We start from the raw sequence: 15,726 nt of genomic DNA, 5'->3' as shown, positions 1-15,726 counted from the left end.
GTGGGTCAATATATAATTGCGGGACTTTTTTAAAACATAGTTGACAGGTATCATAGTTGACATTGTTGATGTTTTCAGGCCTAAAATAAACATGGCCGCCTATAACCAAACACCACATGGCATGTTTACAGAAAGATTCTTCTAAATATTATATATACAATTGAGTAAAATTGAAATTGAAAGTTATTTATAAAGATATTCTAGTAAACCTGTTGCCATAAATCCACACTTGACTCACACACTACTTTATATTAAATAAGTCAGAAAGCCTTGGAGTCTGGCCAGTCTTTTCTTCAGGAGGAAATGACATCATGTGGAGCAGGTCATGTGATCTGGAATTAACACACTTGCTTGAGAGGTGTTTTTGTAATGGGGAACTTAGTTGAAAGTGATTTCTCAGACACAGATGCAATTTGTTATTTTCCATATAAAATTTGATATATTGCCAAAAAAGAAATATCTGTCATGATTATCTCAACTTAATAAAAAGAACACAATCAAAATAATTTTTGAACAAGCTCATTTTATTATTGTTTAGCTAATTAGAAGGTGGCTGTTATTAAATTGTGACGGTTATTTAGCTGACATTTTAGTGATATCAAGTCATTTTTTATTAATAAGTGATTGTTTCCGTGATAAATAATTACAGAATTTGTAAAGACATGATCACAATGAACATAAAAAACATATTTTTTTCTTTTACTTTGAATTAAAAATGCATGCAAGATATATCCCATAGACTTCAAAAGTCCCTCAATTATATATTGACTCAGGTATAATATGTTGTCATGTTTTCCATTTTTAACAGAGGAAGGTGCTATTTGCATGACAATTTTCACATTTGTGCTGTCAGTGCTTTATTAATAATTCACAGATTATTTATTATCATCCGTTATCACCTCAAATTGTTTAAATCAATAGCGCAAAACCCCAAAGATAGGTGTAAAAGCAGTAAATCATCCCAATAGAGAAGCTGGAACCAGGAAATATTTGGCATATGTGTTTGAAAAATAATCCAAACTGATATCGATCAAATAATCAATTTATCCTTTCAGCATTAATGCAAACATTCATTTTCTGTTAGTAGAGTGCTGTAGAATAAAAGGTGTGATGATAAGATTTGCCACCTCATTTTGGATGCATAAGAGGAGATGTTGAAAATGTGTCAAAGTAAATTCTACCAGCAATAAAACAAAGAACATAGACGCAAAAACTTGTGTAAAGATTTAAAAAAATAGAATGTCTAAAACAAAGCTAAACCAACATTTCATTTTGAGCAATATCCAGCCCACATTAGAAACTAATAGGTAAACCAGCAGCACACTGGAGCTGTGCTGCTCTTATTCCCAGAGAAAACACCAGTGATTTCTGTACAACCAATGGAAACTATTGTATTTTCCACTGCATCTGCTGGCAAAGTCGAACAGTCTCATTCCTCACTGTCTCTGCAAGCCATCACTTGGCCCAGTAAAGTAAGTCATTTCCAGTGAGCAACAGGAATCCACACACTGTGGCCAGCATAACACAACAATCCACAGCGGTTTTGGCAATCCTCGAAGGTGCTCCGATGGTCCCACACCACCACACAACATTGCACACATATTCCTCTGATCCCTTAGCCTTCATCTGGCAGGATTCCTGGTCCCGACTGACCTCTCAGACCTACCACAAACTCAGGGGCGACATTTTTGCATATTACTGTACATAGAGCACAGGAATGCGTACAAAAGCAGACCAGCACTGTAAGTCTAAATATAAGCGAACAAGCACACATGAATAAATACATGCACATAATGCAAATGCAGCTGCTGGCAAACTGAGACGAGCTCTTATTGTCGACTGAGGCTCGGTAGAGGAAAAAGTGAGTTGGTGGATGTGATTTGTTGGCAGAGGTGATGAGAAAACTCCTTGGCAGGCGTAAACCAGCCACAGCTCAGATGCCTGTCGAGGAAATGCATCTGTGCATGAGTGTATACATATATATATATAAATATACAGTATGATTATGATCAAGCTGCAGAAGGGGAAAAACAGAAAAACTCCAAGACCTATTTAAAATAAAAGTAAAACTCAGGAGAGACTTGTGGACTTGCTGGTGCAGTAGTGGGGTCAGTGTGTCTCCCTTCCAGTGGTGAGCTGAACCAGCAGCCTTTGGTTCAGGCCACCAAACATCTCTCAGCACTCTCTTGCCCCCATGGTGCTGAAAGTAATGAAGCGGTTTATATGAGAAAAGTGAGGAACGCTGTCAATGTTGGTGGGCCTCGACATGGAGCTCAGGAAAACCCTCTTTTGGTCTGTGGCTCGCATCTAAACGGGTGGAGAATAATTCAAAAATGCAACACTGAAATGACTGACAAGGAATGCAGAGGTCAGGGTTCATTTAGTTACTGGAGCCTCTTTAACTCTCTGAAACCGAGAAAACTCCAGCGGCTTTGAAAGGCATGTTGTCTTTACAAAATCAAAAAACTACACCATTTATCAGAACCAGAAACTGTGGAAACTGAAATGTTGGATTTTTAACTTTCCGGTGGTCCTTGAATTACTCAGTTTGGAAGTAATTTGGGAAACTTAAGCAAATCTAAGCTGTAAATTGTGATATTTCACCAAAAGCTATTATATATATACTATTCTACATGCCTAAAAAATAAAAAAAGACTGTGCAGAAAGAAAATTAAAACTGTATGTAGCGCAATATCTGTAGTATGTAGGGGCACTGTTTTTTGTCCTTTAGTGCTTGTAATTCCTGTTTTCCATGTTGATTTCAGGTTTTTTTTTCATTTGTCTGTACAACAATGATCAAAGAAACTCAACTTTGATATTTTTGTTTCTCGATTTATGGCATTATATGTTTGCTCTACTTCTAGCCATGTTTGTGCTGCTTCCATAGAGGTGCCTAACTGTATTTTGCAGTGACAAATGAACCCACAATAAGTAAAAAATGTGACAGAAGCAAAGAAAATGCCCAGAAACTGCTTGGAGGTTCAAAGGGTCAATCAGAACCCACACTGGCTGTTTGTTTTTTATATATTTTCCTTGCAAATTAAAGGGAAACTTGGAATATAGAATAATTGATATTGCCATTAAAATCAGGAAACATCTCTGAGAAGGAAATTAGAGCATCAACGATGAGACTGAGTCACTTTTAAAGCAAAGCAGCCAAACAGTCACTGGTTCCAGCCTGTTGAATGTGAACATTTACTGATTTCTGTATTTAATATGTTTGCAAACTCAATGTGTTTTGGTTTTGGATGATTTGCCAGAAAAAACAACTAGTAGATGCCTCCTTGGGCTGCAGTTTTCTTACTAGAAAGTTCGGGTAAAAAAAAAAAAAAAAAAAAAGCGCACAACTTTCCAACAGCACAAAACTCTCCTCACCTTGACTGCGTTGGCGTTATTCTGTGAGCCGCGAACAACACCAGTGGCCCTGTAGAGGCGTGTTGGAGGCTTGAAGGAGACTGTGAGGTTGTAGGTCTGCGAGATGTGCTGCACAGTCGGGGAGCTGGGGTCCGACTGCATGATAGCCGGAAGCTCGAAGGACAGCACGAGAGGTAGCAGCTCCTTAAACACGGAGGGAAGAGAGCGAACACGAGTGAGTTAAAATCAGCATGTGAAACATCGAGATGTGGCTGAAATGGTGCAGTTATGCATAGCTGGACAGTTCATCGCTATGTTGTTATGGCTGCTGCACGAAGAAAAAAAATGTCAACCTCGACACAGTGTATCAGCTTGTAGCACAATGTACTGTTATTGAGCCTGACTACGACCTGTTGGAGGCTCAAACACACAAGGAAAAGGCTGATTTCTTTACCTATTGTAGATTTATGTGGACTGACACACAGACATAACAACCCTTCCTTTAGCAGAAAGCGGCAGAACTTGGCATGTAAATGTGTCGGCTCGAATAAATCCACAGAAGGTGATCAAAAGGAGAGAACCAGTACCAGCAATAAAAGCCAACCTTTGTTACATGAAGTATGCTGCAGTGGGCTGGGGTGGCGGTATCGCACCATTTCGTCATTTTAAACATTCTGGGTTTGAATTTTCCAAAACATCAGCGCTCTTTTGCTCCTTCTCCTACATTAATTTCAAGTCAGTGAATAAAACCGCAGGAATAGAAACGGAAATCAGCTCTTGCCATTTGCATTGCAGCCGTCACTCAAACAAAATAGATTGTGACGGGGGAGGCTTCGCTTCATGCATACACATGCTTATGCATGCATGAGAGAGATCATGAGAGAAATCACAGGCACACACCCATACACAGACAACCTAATGGGAATGTACACGCATAAAGAGAATGAATACACACACACAGTTATCCAAACACTGACTCTTGGGCTGTGTGCCACTATGGTTTTGGCTGCCAGTGAAGGGCAAGCAGCATGAATCGCTCTGACCAAAGAAATGCATCCCTGATCAGTCCCATATGCGTTCGGCCTTACATTTATATCACGTTTCAGCACTCGGATCTCCAAGGGCTCGAGAAATTTAGGTCAGCACAGAGGGAAATGCAAGAGAGGACAAGCAGAGCAGCAGGAGTCAGGCGCTGAATAAAGAATAGACTGATTTTTATGGTGGAGCTGACTTCAGCTTTTTTCCCTTTTTTTCCACAAAAGGCAAATATGAGTTTCACATGTATTCAATCAGAAAGCCCAGTTTAAAGGCCTCAGTTCTGCCCGATGCGAGGGTGAGAGATGAAGAAAAATGAAAACGCCTTTGAGGTAAAGCAACTGGCTAGACCTTTCATCACCTGCCTGTCGGCTCCACCTCTGAAAGCTGCGAGAAATCCCCCAAGAATCCATCACCTCAACAACTGACTCAAACAGATCTCCACCCAAGAAGGCCTCAGAAATACAGTAGGCCTTGTTAAGTCTACTGTCTCAGCGTTAAAGGGACATTACATGCACTGCTAATGCAGCTAAAGCCAAAAGCACAACACAGTGACTTCTGGTTTTTATGAAAGTTGGGGGAGGATGTGGTCTGAAGCCCACCCAGTAGACACTCAGATACTGTTGGACTGGAAACCTCAGCAGCGGGGGGGCAAGAATCTGAGGTAACCTCTCTAATCTCATTGTAATGTTCTGTCCATATCCTCAATTTCAAAACAACTGAAAAAAGTCCTCAAATTTTCTGTTAAAAAAAAAGGAACGGTTTGATATTTTGGGCAATGCACTGTTTTTATTTTTTCTAATTTCTTGATTTCAAGATCAATTACACTTATATATGTGTCTGTTCAATATGAGAATTAACAATTAGCTTAGGTTAGAAGTAGCTCTACAGGTTACAATGACAAACTGTCTTCTCTAATTCCCATTTTGACCAATTGTCACATGTTTTACTCACTGTTGGCTCATTTTTCATTGCAATATAAAATGATGCAACTCTATGTAAACAGCACAACCATGGCTAGAAGTAGAAAGAACTGAAAAGTGTCTTATGTACAGTTTAAGAAATCAAAAAGTTGCATTTCTTTGATTATTTATTTTGCAAAAAATTAATAAAACTGGAATAAACGTGTAACATTTTGCTGGAAAAAAAAAGGTGGCTCCACTACTTTTATTTGGATACATGTCTGCTGTCTGCTCTGTGTGAACACTGCCTGCAGTTCAACCCAGTTCAACTGAAAAGTCTCAGATTTTTTAACATGTGATTGCTGGTTATAGCTGAGTCATTGTGGCCAGGCACAAAGAATTTTGGGGCTTTTACGGAATCTAATTTGTGCAAAAAATTATATTTTTGGTAAATATTTAAATGAAAGACTTGGAACAAAGTGATTTTGTAAAATAAATAAATAAATAAATAAATAAAATTTTAAGCTTAGTTTTGGTCGAGTTTTCCATTTGAACGCCATGTCACAGTTCAATGACTTTCGGAAGTTGAAAATCTTCCTGTTTAAACAGTTTCTGGCTGTGATAAATACTGTAATTTGAGTGATTTTTTTTCACAAAATAACATGCCTTTCAAACTCAGGTGGATATTGGGGAGACTGACTTTTGGTAAGAGTCAAGCTAGTATTTGAATCTTTACACGTAGTTTAAGTAAGAAGTAAGATAAGATAAGCCTTTATTAATCCCATAGTGGGGAAATTTCATACGGATATACAAAAACAAAGAAAAAAGATTGATCTTCTCAATTAAATTCCAGCAATTACATAAATATATTGCCCAAAATGGTGAACTAGCTTGGAAAGTAAGTTCTATGTTTGCTAAAATTTGATATTCTCTAACAGAATGATTGAAAGAACGTTCAGCATTCCTGATGTTTTAACAGCATACAAGGACATCTGGGTATCCCAGAATTAGTTGAATGTCAAGGTCTGGTTCCATTCAAAGACGCCAAGCTGACAGAGAATGGCTCTCTTTATCCACCCCAATTTTCTGCTGACAATCTTTGCGGTTCCCTGCAGCTTATGTTATAAACCCCTTTGTACAAGACTGTTATGGTTAGGTTTGATTATTGTTTTTTTCACCCGTAGCCAGAAAAAAAAAAAACCCTAGATGATCTAGGTTGTGCCTTGTTGCTTGAGAAAACACCCACTGAGCACGGAGAGGTTCGATCATGCCAACACTGACTAGCACACTCTGCACAAATATGCAAGCATGAGCTCCTCTTTCTGTCTCTCTCTCCATCACACACTTCACTCACTCGGTCATTCTACTCATGCAAACAAAGCCTTGTTAGTTTTGGTCCGTTCACGGCGGAGGAACGTGTTCGCTGTAGACAACTGCTGCGGTGTTGAAATACAGCAAAAGTTCAGACGTGTAACAGTTCACATGAGCACAGAGGCCCTGTGCCCACAGAGCAGAAGCTGGAGGCTGGGCTTCCAGTCAGACTGAAACTGAAGATGCAGAAGAGGCTAGCAAATGGTCTGGAGGACGGCTGGCCAAAGGGATTGAGGGTCACGCTTGTATTTTACAATTGTTCTAGGGAAGTGGTCTGGGAATAAGCTAGGAATGGTGCTTGTGGCTTAGAGGAAGTGTTGAAACTGTGCCTGGAGTGCAGAATTACCTACTGTAACCCTGGAGCTCCTCCACTGCAGGATTAGATAGAGGACTTGGCTCTTCTAAGTGTGAAGTTTTCTTTCTTTATGTATTCAGTAACTGCTTGAGTGATGCATCTAGGGAGCAATTAGTAAATCACACCAGGAGTTTGCACTAACTGTAGCATGGGCAGGGTTAACCAGTGGAGCTAACAAGAAACGGCCCCAAGTTTGATATTTACAGTGTTCTAACGCTTTAAATCCTTTAACTATTCTCTGTCACTGTTTTTGCACTCACTCCAACAAAGGAGCATTTTTGTTCTGTGCAGTTTGAATTATTTTGTTGTGCAATTATAAACAAAAGTATTTTAAAAATCTAGATTTCTTCAAAGTGGCACATATCTGAGAGTCTTGTGATTTTATGTGTAAAAGTTCAGTCTGACTGAACTGTGTGCAAAGTAGGGCTGCACGATATTGGAAAAAGAAAAACTGACAATATGGTATTTTGTTTTCAAAATGCAAAAATACAGGAATTTTAACTTTAATAACGACTTGAAAATAATTCGCCATTCTAAAATGATTGGTGTGAGTCCATTTGCAAGGTAAAGAAAACATTTTTCTACTTTATTTTAATATGAACATTTGTCATATGGTGCAAAGCAGGTGAATCCAACAGAAATAGTCTTATGCTGTATTAAATGGTTAAACAAATTTGTCATATTGCCTCATGTAGTGGCAACAACTGTAAGATATGATCTTTAAAGTACCTATTTTAACATCATCTTTTCAGTAGCTGAAGTATTTTCAGAACTGATGAGAGGTCTGGAAATAATGTTTATATTCATTTTACAAGATGAAATATATTAAGAAGACATTCACATTCCTGCTAAAGTACAAATCTGCATCAGAATAAGTCTGAAAATAACCTTTACCTGAATTCAGTGCATCTCTCAGAGGCAAAATATAAAGAAAACTGTTCCCAAATCGCTTCAGTTACTAAATAACTGCAGAAATCCATCTCCAGACTCACTCATTTACTGCAGTGCCTCATATCTCAGAGGTGTGACTAAAAATGACTGACTTTGAAAAAAAACAAATAAGTTCTAATGTCATATTTTCCCAAGTAAACAACAAATGCCTTTTTCGTCTACAGACTGTTTCCCATGAGCAGTTATAAATGTCACTATCATGTTAATTTAATTGTGAGACGCACAAAACATGTCCATGATTAATATTAGATTACACAGCCCAACGAATGATGCCGCTTCTCTTTTTTTGCAACTAAATCTCTCTTGTCAGTGTTTCTCTCCATTTCCTCGCTTGTTTTGCTGTTGCACATGTGGAGCCAGAATGTCAACAAACTCTGTGTCCGTTTACCCAGGAACCCTTAAATCAGAGTAAATTATGCTCTCTTGTACATTAGCCACGGAAAAATGAGAACCATGTGAGTTTTCTTTTTGTATCAAGCAGGGGGAAAAAGAAGTTGTACCATGAAGCGTTTCATTTACTTTGCCATAATATACACTGGAGAAAGTACAATGTGACTATTGCACATGTGCACATCGCAATGGCGATAATGAAACAGCTTGTCGCAGGTTTGTCACAATCTGTTTCACATGGATATGAAAGCGTGCACCGTAAAATGTAAAAGATAACATCATGAATGAAACATGATGCGATGATGTTTCAATACTTTGTTTTTACTGTACGTTATTATGGAAATTGGTCAATGCTATAAGCAGTCTCTAAGCTACACACAGGTCAAAAGTACAAGCTCACAAATCTGCAGGGGATGAATGTTTGACAGTCAAAACTCTGGGTGGAGTATCCCTTTAAGACAAACGTGGCCGAGTTCCAACTTACCCTTATTTTTACTCGAGCTGCCTCCACCCCTCCTGGCTGCCCCGCGATGGACACCTGTTCACAATAAAAAGTAACATATGTAAATCAGCTAGCCAGTTCTGGAGCCGTCCAAGATAAATATTGGCTCTGATATATTGCATACAGTTGCATGTAATTCCAATGGCGAGAGCTGAATGTAGAGAAAACAGTGAAAACAGCGAAAGTTGAATCATTTTTGTAGCATATTTGCAGGCAGTACTTTTAGCCACATCATTACTGTAAAGACGGTTTTCAATTAATCACACTTACACTGAGGATGTGACTCATTGTGATTGCAATAAATAGCCTCCACAATTTAACCAACTGTTTTTTTAATACAACCACTGAGGCGACAGGTCAGATTAAGTTAATTCAAACAGAAATGAAAAAAACTGATAAATAGCGTCATTAAATTTTCTCCTCTCTTATCATTTCCCTCTTTAAAAAGCAACACTGTGGAGTAAACAAAGACCTGATTAACAGTGCTACTGCTCCACAACAAACACAAACCTGCTTCTAGGGGCTTTTGTTAAAAAAGGAAACAATTAAAATCAGCGTAAAGCAGGTCAGCGTGGTTCATCTTTGGCCTCCAGTGCTGCAACACGAACATAAATGTGCATTACATGTCTGCACACACACAGCAGGGTAGTGCTGTGAGGAGCAATTATATACTTCAACACGAAAACCGCTGTTAAGCCTCATGTTAGCAAACATCTGCTGGTTGAAAGTGCCTCCAACAATATCCAGAATCCTTTCAGCTCCAGTGAGACTTAAAGGTAAGCAGCCACCTCATTGATTTTCACAGTTATCTATATCTGCTTATCGACAGCAGAGCGCTTGTCAATATGCACGCTATCTTAAAGGCTCTGCTGCAGTCTGAGGGCTTTGGAAAAAGGCAGCTTAAAGGGTCTTGGGCCTAAGAGGAGACTCTTGCTACTTATCAGCCTCCACTTGCATCATCTGAGGAGGACTGGAGGAGGCTGAGCAGGCCGCGAGATACAGAGCGCTGAGAGGGGAAGTTTAATGTGTGTGAAAACCATAGTGTGCAAAATCCACAGAGATAAGGATGAAGTCAGAGGCACTTTTAAAATAAATGAACTTGTCAGTGCTTTTCATACACAGGTGTACTGTGAAGCAGCTGGCAGAGATACATATCTAATGCTCCGCCTGGCTCCTCTGAACTCTACACTTTAATGGTAATTACAACAGGATCCTACAGCTCTTCTAGTGAGTCCAGCCAAAACACACCGGCTTCCTCTTGGGCTGGCCAATCAAAACAGCCGCCTGGCCCAACTCTCCTGCAACCTGTCCACTCTGAGACCATGTAAATGAACCGGAGGACTGCATGCACAGATCAAAGAGCTGTTTAGAACCTGAAACCCAACAACCTGCCGCCGAAGAAAATCAACTGTGGAGAGGGCTGACGATAGGAAGCACTCAAGGCAGCAGAATGCAAACCTCAAAGCAATTCTCACGGCGAGGTGCAGTGCTTCAAGAGATTGAAGAGGAAATAATTTGATGAGGCTCAAACCTGGTTGCTTTTCTCTGCCTGGTTGTTCCTGTTGGAGTCGGGGAAATGGATGTGGCACCCCGTCTCCTCCATCACCCTCTTGATGTTGTTGCCGCCTTTGCCGATGACGTGCGAGTGCTCTGTGTGGGAAACGTCCATCTTCAGAGTCACCCTGTTGCTCTATTGAGCAAAAAGAGAGAATGGGGAGGTGAAGTTACAGTTTCTTACAATATCTCAATGAGTCAACCTTTCATTGCAATGTGTACTAGCAAAATTACTGCTGTAGTGCACTGTGCTCCCCAGGGGAAATGCAGCTATCTTGTACATACAGTGCAGTTAATGGTGTCCCTGAGGCATAATGCTGCATCCAGCTCCCTCTACAACCCCTGATCATATCAGATTTGTCTGCTTTATGGCTGCATAACATTCTAAAGTGTATATACCACCAACACACTGACTTCCACTCTGCTCCAGTGATTATAAATCCTGGTTCACTGAAGCTCCAGTGCAACATCTGTCTCCCTCTCCTCTATCTAAACAGGCACAAGACCCCAAATTTACAATTTCCCCTCTTTTAAGCACTTTCACATGCTGCAGTCATTTAGGAACAGAAAAGAGCAACAAATTATGCAGTATATTAAAAAATGAATCCAATTATCAAATAACCCGGCTGCGTCTGCCAGAAAAATAAAAGCCTTTTCGTGACAAAACCATATGAAAGGCTACGAACAGAACCGATCCCGTGTCGCTCTTGTGTGGCTGTTCAAAGTGCACGGACGACTTCCTGCCTCCAGGGGGTGCTACAGTGCTGATGCACTGGTATGTGATTTCTTGTGTTGCCATGGCAATGAAGCCTGCATGTGCACACTGCAATCCAGTGACAAGCTGGAGTATCTGGTTTGATTACTGACAGGTTGTGCTACGCTGCTGTGTACAGTCTGTCAGTTGGACAGCAGGAGAGCTGAGGTGAAATAGATTCAGCGCAACTTAATACCAGGAAAGGTTGAAAAACACAGAGGGAGAGAATCACACATAAAGTGTCACCGTGATATAAAGTGTTTACTGCACCTTCGTGTCGAGGACGGACATAATTCTGTCTTTGGCTTCCCTCACATTCTCCCTTTTTCCGCACACCTTGATATGTGGATCTGCAGGGAATGAAAGGGAAAAACAAACATTAAAAGTGGGAGAAACCGAGGATGTGTTCCACGTTTGTGGATGTTCGGGATGATGACATAGAGCAGAGACAGAATGTGAAAATGAGACACAAGTTAAACCCGTTTAACCAAACATGGCACAACAGTCTGCATTTGTCAACAAATTACAGCGCATCAGAGAAAAGCTGTGCGACAGTAATTGCTGCTTTGATATCTGCCGAGTCTCATTTAAGTCGGTGAGCGAACCAGCCTGCGAGGAGATAGGGAAGTAGGGAGGTGGGGCCTCTGTGGAATTATATTCAGGCAATCCATCAATCTGTGGCGTCTACAGATGTGCTGGAGATAACTGTGTTGCAATTTGGCTCACCTTGTTTGTTTTTATTCCAAATGCAACAACTAGTTTTTGTTTGCTTTGCTTCATTCTCAAACACTTAAACCGTTTCCTCAGAGTCAAGAAACAACAGGACACCAGTCAGAAACAGAATTCTAACATTTTAATTTTCTGAGCAAATATACTCTGAGCACAGAAAATCATGCAAGTAAAGGTCGCAATAACTTGAGCAAACTGTAGAGGCCTCCAGGGCTTCCAAGTTAAAACAACCAAACACTGCATACCAAAACCATTCAAAGCTAATGCTTGCGTCTATGTAGAGTTGAGTAAGCCTACATCTGGCTCTGCAGCATGTCGGACCCCTGGAGAACGCAAATGCAAAAACACGTGAACCCACGCACAAATTCAAAATGTGCACACACACGTGTACTACACAGCCACGGTGCATCGCCCCTGTGTTAACTGTACTGAGCAGCAGGAAGTCCACTAAGTCCCCTTCCAGGAATACCCCTCCCCATATGCACACACACTTACAGCATCAGATGTACGGTATCGCCTTTAAACGGGACTCGCTGAAGCCGATTTATTGGAACAAAGTCAGCAGGACCATGCTTGCATATTTTTCAAGAAGCTCAGGAGTGAAAAAAAAAGCTCAACAGCTCAGTCAATTGAGTGCTAATTAATGTTTCTGATCGTGTATAACTGCAGTCCTGCAGGAAAAACAACGAAATAATAAAGAAGCGGCACTCTGAGATGGGAAACCAAAAGAAAAAGCACACAAAGAGCGGTCAGGGAGCTATCGCAGCCTCAGCACTGGTTCCAGGAAATTTTCCCATCATTGAGCCGTTGCTGTGAACAAAAGAAATCTCTGGACTTCTTCCTGTGGCACCGACTGCGGCCATTAGAGGGAGTATGGCTCTTCCAGTGTCCCCGCTCCAACCTGCACAGCACATCTGGCAAACATTAGCCGGCCTAAACGAGTGTTGCAGTCGTGATGTAGAACACCCCCGCATTTTTGAAGTGGAGTCTGCTCTGTGACTTTTTTTTTCTTTTTTCTTCTCCTTTTTTTTGGGTGATTGATTGTGGAATAAAAAATGAACACCTTAAGTCCTAATTTGGCACTCGCAACACCTATAAAAACAAACAAAAACAAGAGCAGGCTCGCAGCTGCAAAAAGTGTTTTCAGTCGCACGGATTTTACACAGTTCCACTTGACAGAGAGGAAACCTTTTGACCCAGAGCTTTCTGCTGGCAAAGCAAACGCATTTTTCCAGCTAAGCACTGCATTTGAAAAAAAAAAAAAAAAAAAACACACACACACAAATGAAGAGTATTAAGTCCCTTTGGCTTGGGGGTTTCTCATTCAAAACATCTGCAGAAATGTTGAAACGCAAAATTGGAATAAACTGGAAGAAATTTTAAGATGATTATCACAGAAAAACAGAGCCTTAAATGTGAAACCTTTGGAATTAAATCACATTTAAACCCCAAAGACCACCTCGCAGCGATGTCCAGTCCGTCGCAGCGCAGGCCTGTCGCGTGCATGAGCGATGTGGGTCCTGGCTGTATTAAATCACTGACAGTGTGCTGATAAAAGCTTGGCCCAGAGGCTAACAACTGGCCTTATCACACTTATACAGGTGGCAGAGATGTGTAGCCGCAGGTGATAAACGAAACAGAGGAGCTGGCATTTTGATGGAGTGCGGCCCCTGTGTGCAGAGAGGTTACAAACATACAAATCCGCTCACATCTGCTGCTATCCTGCCGAGTGTAACCGATTCCAGACTGCACATGAAAGACAACACTAATGCCGAATTCCAAGAAAACAAGGCAAACTAACACCCTTTAAGACGATGATTTTAGACGGCTGAAAATAGCCTGCAACAATGCACAAAACAACTTCGTCATGTGCTATTTTAAGGGGTCGCATCCAGTGTTTCGCGGAGAGGGACGAATGGAATGTGGATTATTATCTTCAGAGATTTTCCTAAAGGCTCCCGTGAACTTTTAATCAGCAGGTGATCTTCAGTTTGTCCTTTAATATAATTTAAGCCTACTTAACGTGTAATAAATGTGCTGAATTTAGCCATTTTGGCCTTATCTGTCCTTCTCTTAATCCCATGAGGTCAGGTTGTCAAAGCACAGTCAGTCCCTCATGTCTCTTCTCCCACAAATGTATTCACTCATACGATAACTGATTATCCAACATTCTTCCCCTTTGCTGCTCTTGGTTTGTGCAACATGGAGAGAAAACCTGACAGCCTACAAATCACAGGTCCAAACTTTAAATATTCTCACTTCGTGCACACATCCCTCCCAGGTGGTGTCAGAAGGCAGGTTTAGTGAATGAAATGATACTTGGCATGAATGGAGGGGTTGTGTGTGCATGACTTTCCAGGAGTTACAGTTGATAAATTATCCAGGGAGGAGCAAAAAATGTAAAAGATTCTGACGTAACCTCATCAACTGTTGTCTGTACAGAGCGGCGGAGGAAGTTGCATAATGTCAATGGATTGCACATCTGGCTTGAAGACGCACACCGGCAATCCTCCTGAGGAAAACAAAGTAGGCACAGCTACACCTACTTCTGACCCTCCTCCCCTCAATCCCCGCCTCCCTCCCGGAAGAGCTTTAAATAACCGCGATAATGTTTTATCAGCAACAGAGCGCTGGAACAACTTGGACAATAAATGCGTGGGCTTCGGTATGAGTAACTCCCACGCCTTCTCCTCCACAGCAACAACAACAACAAAAAAATATCGCAAATTCCTCCGTGCAGATGAAATTACTGGCTTACGAAGAGCAGAAAACATGCAAGCTTTCATCTTTTCAAAATGCTCAATTAACTGTTAGATAAGGGATGCTCGTGAAACCTTGAAATGTTTCCTTCTCGTCCATCTGACTTTCCAGAGAACATTATTTCTGGCAAATTCAACACCGACTCCACCCATCTTGGACAGGAACACAACTCAAGTTTAGCTGTTAGAGTTGGTGGGACACATGTTAGAAATTACAGATCTTTATTTGAAATCAGATTCATTTATTCTGCAGGACCACCAGCAAAAACTCAAGTCGCACATGTCAAAAACAATGGAGGCAGTGCATAGAAGAGTTTGTTTATAGGATGATAAAGAAGATGAAACAGTCACCTTTTTTGGACTTGGCTCCAATTTTCAGTTTGGAGGGCCAGGCTATCTGTGTTTGGGTCTCATCCATGATCTGGAACAGAGTGAAGGAGGTTTGACGTTAGCTTATCTACTGGAAAATACTGTGAGTTGGCAGGAAAAAGTACAATTGCAATTATTCAATCTAGACAATCATCACAATACGAATTATTAATAACAACAAAAAAACTGCTCGAAAGGCCTGTTTTATTTAGGTTTTACAAATGTTTAAAAAAAAAAGAGAGAATTTATCAATATTTATTTTCAGTGTTGAGAGGCTATTACTTGTGATTTATGACCAATCTGATAGTACAGTATGAGGGACACTGCTCAAGACCACAGGGCATTCACTACAGACGGAGAACACTTTCATAAATAATACATTTTTATCAGGTATAGGTTAAAAAAAAAAGATACCCATAATACGAAAAATATTGATTATAAGATCCAACAATCATCCAGGCTGATAATCAGTTGACTGCCTCATTTTGCTGACTTTACAGAACATGAGAAACAAGGCATTAGTCAAAAGCACATAAGAAGAAACACTGAAAAGTGAGGCAATTATTAAAATCACTAAAAAAAAGAAAAGAAAAACATCCTGGGTTATGGAAAGGTCAGGCGGAGAAGCTGAAGGAGCTGCGATTAGGTTCAGTTTAAACATGTGTGGCGGCTCAAAACCCGAATCCTTAGAGCTAATCCCT

At 40.6% G+C, this 15,726-nt stretch overlaps 1 protein-coding gene across 2 annotated transcripts in view; it reads right to left on the bottom strand.

Annotated features, from left to right (window-relative positions):
* LOC111581569 (protein bicaudal C homolog 1) overlaps positions 1-15,726 on the bottom strand; it is a 71,543-nt gene that overhangs the window by 29,001 nt on the left and 26,816 nt on the right. For both annotated transcript variants that reach the window (XM_055018594.1, XM_023289788.3), the window contains exons 3-7: positions 15,008-15,077; positions 11,439-11,518; positions 10,392-10,550; positions 8,843-8,896; positions 3,376-3,558 (exon numbers count right to left, since the gene is read on the bottom strand). In XM_055018594.1, coding sequence (XP_054874569.1) covers positions 3,376-3,558; positions 8,843-8,896; positions 10,392-10,550; positions 11,439-11,518; positions 15,008-15,077 — 546 coding nt within the window. The remainder of the gene's footprint in view (positions 1-3,375; positions 3,559-8,842; positions 8,897-10,391; positions 10,551-11,438; positions 11,519-15,007; positions 15,078-15,726) is intronic.

The sequence above is a fragment of the Amphiprion ocellaris genome, chromosome 16 (assembly GCF_022539595.1).
Source record: "Amphiprion ocellaris isolate individual 3 ecotype Okinawa chromosome 16, ASM2253959v1, whole genome shotgun sequence".
Taxonomy (NCBI): Eukaryota; Metazoa; Chordata; class Actinopteri; family Pomacentridae; genus Amphiprion; species Amphiprion ocellaris.
Note: the sequence above shows the minus strand (reverse complement) of the source record. Positions and strands in the feature narration are given on the sequence as shown.